A 3212-nucleotide genomic window follows, 5' to 3' on the forward strand; every position below is an offset into this window, starting at 1 on the left:
TTTTCAAAATCGTGATTTATGATTGAAAAATAATATGTGACCAACTAAATTGTGAAACTGTGACCAAATTATATAGATATGTGATCTTAATATAATTAATTAATGAAATGTATAATTAATTAATTAAATCATAAATAAATTTTATTAAATATCTGATTTTTGAAAGTTTAAATTTATGTTCTTAATTTTGAAATAGATCGTACTTAACCTCTTACTTTTGAAAATTTCCCCTGATTTTATAATGTTAACTTTGGTACCAGGTCTGCCAAGTTCACAGGGAAAACGTTACAAATTGATACATGTCCCCATTTAGTGCTATTGATGTTAATTTTCCGAAATGAAAATGGAATTAAACGAGTAGCCTGTGTTGGGCCAATTGATCCTACTATTGATATTTAGGCCCAGTATTATTGCGGGTCGAGTGCATTATATAGTTGGCCCATTCCGAACTTTGCCACCCTTCCATTATTTCCAGCTTACATGCCAAGTCAACTAAAAGTCTCCTACGGAAATGTCAAATTGACTTGTGGTCACTAAACTTTTAATTAAATCTCATATTGGTCATTAAAATCTATTATATTTTAAATTTGTCATTAAACATAAAATTTTATTTCAAGTTAATCATTCCAACCATATTCATGAATTTGACTAAAAGAAAATAAGGTGGTTGTCTAGCTATTTGCTAAATAAAATTACACATATGGAAGAGATCACGAAACGATCCAATTGTAACAAATGTTTAACTTTAATGACTAATTCAAAATAAAACAAAATGTTAGTAACCAATATGAAATATCGTTAGAAATTGAGTGACCACCCGTGTTTTTTACTTCCAAGAAAAGAAAAAGGGGTTCTTAAATCCATTTTCTCTATTACAACCCCAGTTTCAAGAAAATCAGTCAGTACTCAATATGGTGGGAGAGAGGGTTGGGGAGATAACAGGTTTGAGAGAAGAGCTTATACTCAGATCTTGTAAATTAGCCATTAAAGCCCATGACAAGTACCCTGGGAAGCCTTATATTTATGACAAAAATAGGGGTTCCACAGATGCTGTTTTTGCCTTTCCCGGCTCCTGGTTGGTCGATCATTGGTACAGTCGAAAGCCTTTTGGAGAAACTAAGGTTGACCTTTCCAAGTTTCCATCTCTAATAAGTCTTGGAAATGATGAAATAGCCCTAGTAAATGAAGCATTTAGCACAAGATTTGAACAACTTTTGAGCAAATCATCACTTGCAACTGAGGTATCTTTTCATGTACATGATCTTATTTGCCAAATATTCATGCCTTTTATTTTTTGGGTAAAAAGGGCTTTATCTTGTCTATTTGTATGTCAAATATTGCTGGTTAGAAAACAGGACGAAATCTGTGGTCAACCAAGAACCAGATGAAGTGACAGTGGGCTCACCGGATTTGTTGGTTGGCTTTCTTGTTAAGAGGCTACACAGTCTTGCCATAAATTATGCAATCTTGTATGAATATAATTGATCGAACCCCTTGATCTTGACCGTTTGCAGTTCAATGCTTGGGCTGAGTTTTAAGTTTAATGCGTGTATCATAGATAGATTACTACNGCAACTTCACTTGGAATCCCCAAATTTTATAGGTAACAATTTGAATTCTTCAATAAATATGAGTCAAAAAATATGATTTCACCAGCAAAGGAAACACACAGATCTGCTATTGATAATTTTAATCTTGCATCTGCTTTACTGTATAAAAAAGCATCTAAATAAGTGATTATTTTGGAGGTTGAAGATGGACTAAACTTGAACTGGATTTCAGGTGGAGAAAGCAGTATCAGACAGAAAGCAAGTAGTATTTACTGGGTATTCCTCAGGTGGTCCAGTGGCAATTCTTGCAGCCATTTGGTTCTTAGAGAAATATGTTAGATTGAATGCTTCTCAGATTCCTCCTTACTGTGTAACTTTTGGATCCCCCCTAGTTGGCAATCAGATTTTTTCTCATGCTCTCAGACGAGAAAACTGGACACGCTATTTCGTTAATTTTGTGACAAGGCATGACATTGTCCCTCGAATAATGCTAGCCCCTGTATCCTCAACTGAACAAGGATTGAAATTAATGCACGAGTTAACAACTACAAAGTCCCAGTATTTTCAGCATGCGTTTATCCCCAAAATCGATTCTGCATCTGCTTTCTTCTTGTCTGTTATGAGAAATGCTTCTTCTGTTGCAAGTCATGCTGCATGTAATCTCATGGGATGCACAAATTTGTTACTAGAAACTGTATCTAGCTTCATTGAACTCAGCCCATATAGACCTTTTGGGACCTATATTTTCTGCAGTGGAAATGGAAAGCTGGTTGTTCTTGATAACCCGAATGCTGTTCTGCAGTTGTTATTCTACTGTCTTCAGTTGAGTCCTGGAGAAGAAAATTCAGAGTTTCTTTGTGGAATCTTTAAAGAACATTTGATCTATGAAAGTGAATTGCAAGAAAGCTTAAACATGCAAAATGTGATCTATGTAGAAAATCTCGTTGACGTACCCTTGTCTTCAGATGCTGCCGGCACAAATGATGCAGCTGCCTTGGTGAACTCGGCTCTGAATGATTTAGGCTTGGTAAGAAATCTATTGCTGCATTATTTACTATAGCATTTTAATGATTCAGTATGATGTTTAAGAACCCTTTGTGTTGGATTGCCAGAGCATGAGAGCTCGACTGTGTATGCGAGCTGCTGGCGAGTTGGAGATGCAAAAGCTGGAAAATCAGAGAAAGGTTGATTCTAATAGAGACACCATACGGGATGGACTAAGGAGGATACAGGAATACCAGACAAACTGTGAGATTCGCAAGATTGGTTACTATGATGCCTTCAGAAACCAGAGAGATACAAATGACTTCAATACTAATGTCAAAAGGTTGGAGCTAGCAGGGATATGGGACGAGATCAAGGAAATGATCAAAAGGTGCGAACTGCCAGATGGATTTGAGGGCCGGAAAGAGTGGATAGAACTTGGAACCATGTATCGTAGACTGGTAGAGCCTTTGGACATAGCTAACTATTATAGACACTTGAAGAATGAGGATACGGGACCTTACATGATTAAGGCTCGACCGAAGCGTTACAGAGTTACACAAAGATGGAGGGAGCATGCGGAAAGGATGTCTGTTGGATCAAGCTCAGAGTCTACTTTCTGGGCCGAGGTCGAAGAGTTGAGAACTAAACCATATTTAGAAGTACAGGATAAAGTTT

General features: G+C 36.6%; 1 protein-coding gene across 1 annotated transcript; it reads left to right on the top strand.

Moving 5' to 3' along the window:
- Nucleotides 1-864: 864 nt before the first annotated feature.
- LOC111388115 (protein EDS1B-like) lies at nt 865-3208 on the top strand (the record flags this gene model as incomplete). Its single annotated transcript, XM_023012779.1, has 3 exons — nt 865-1241; nt 1783-2577; nt 2663-3208. Coding segments are annotated over exons 1-3 (1671 nt in total), but the record flags the coding sequence as incomplete, so codon positions are not given.
- Between the last annotated feature and the right edge of the window lie 4 nt (nt 3209-3212).

Source organism: Olea europaea, unplaced genomic scaffold (genome assembly GCF_002742605.1).
Source record: "Olea europaea var. sylvestris unplaced genomic scaffold, O_europaea_v1 scaffold4548, whole genome shotgun sequence".
Lineage (NCBI taxonomy): Eukaryota > Viridiplantae > Streptophyta > Magnoliopsida > Lamiales > Oleaceae > Olea > Olea europaea.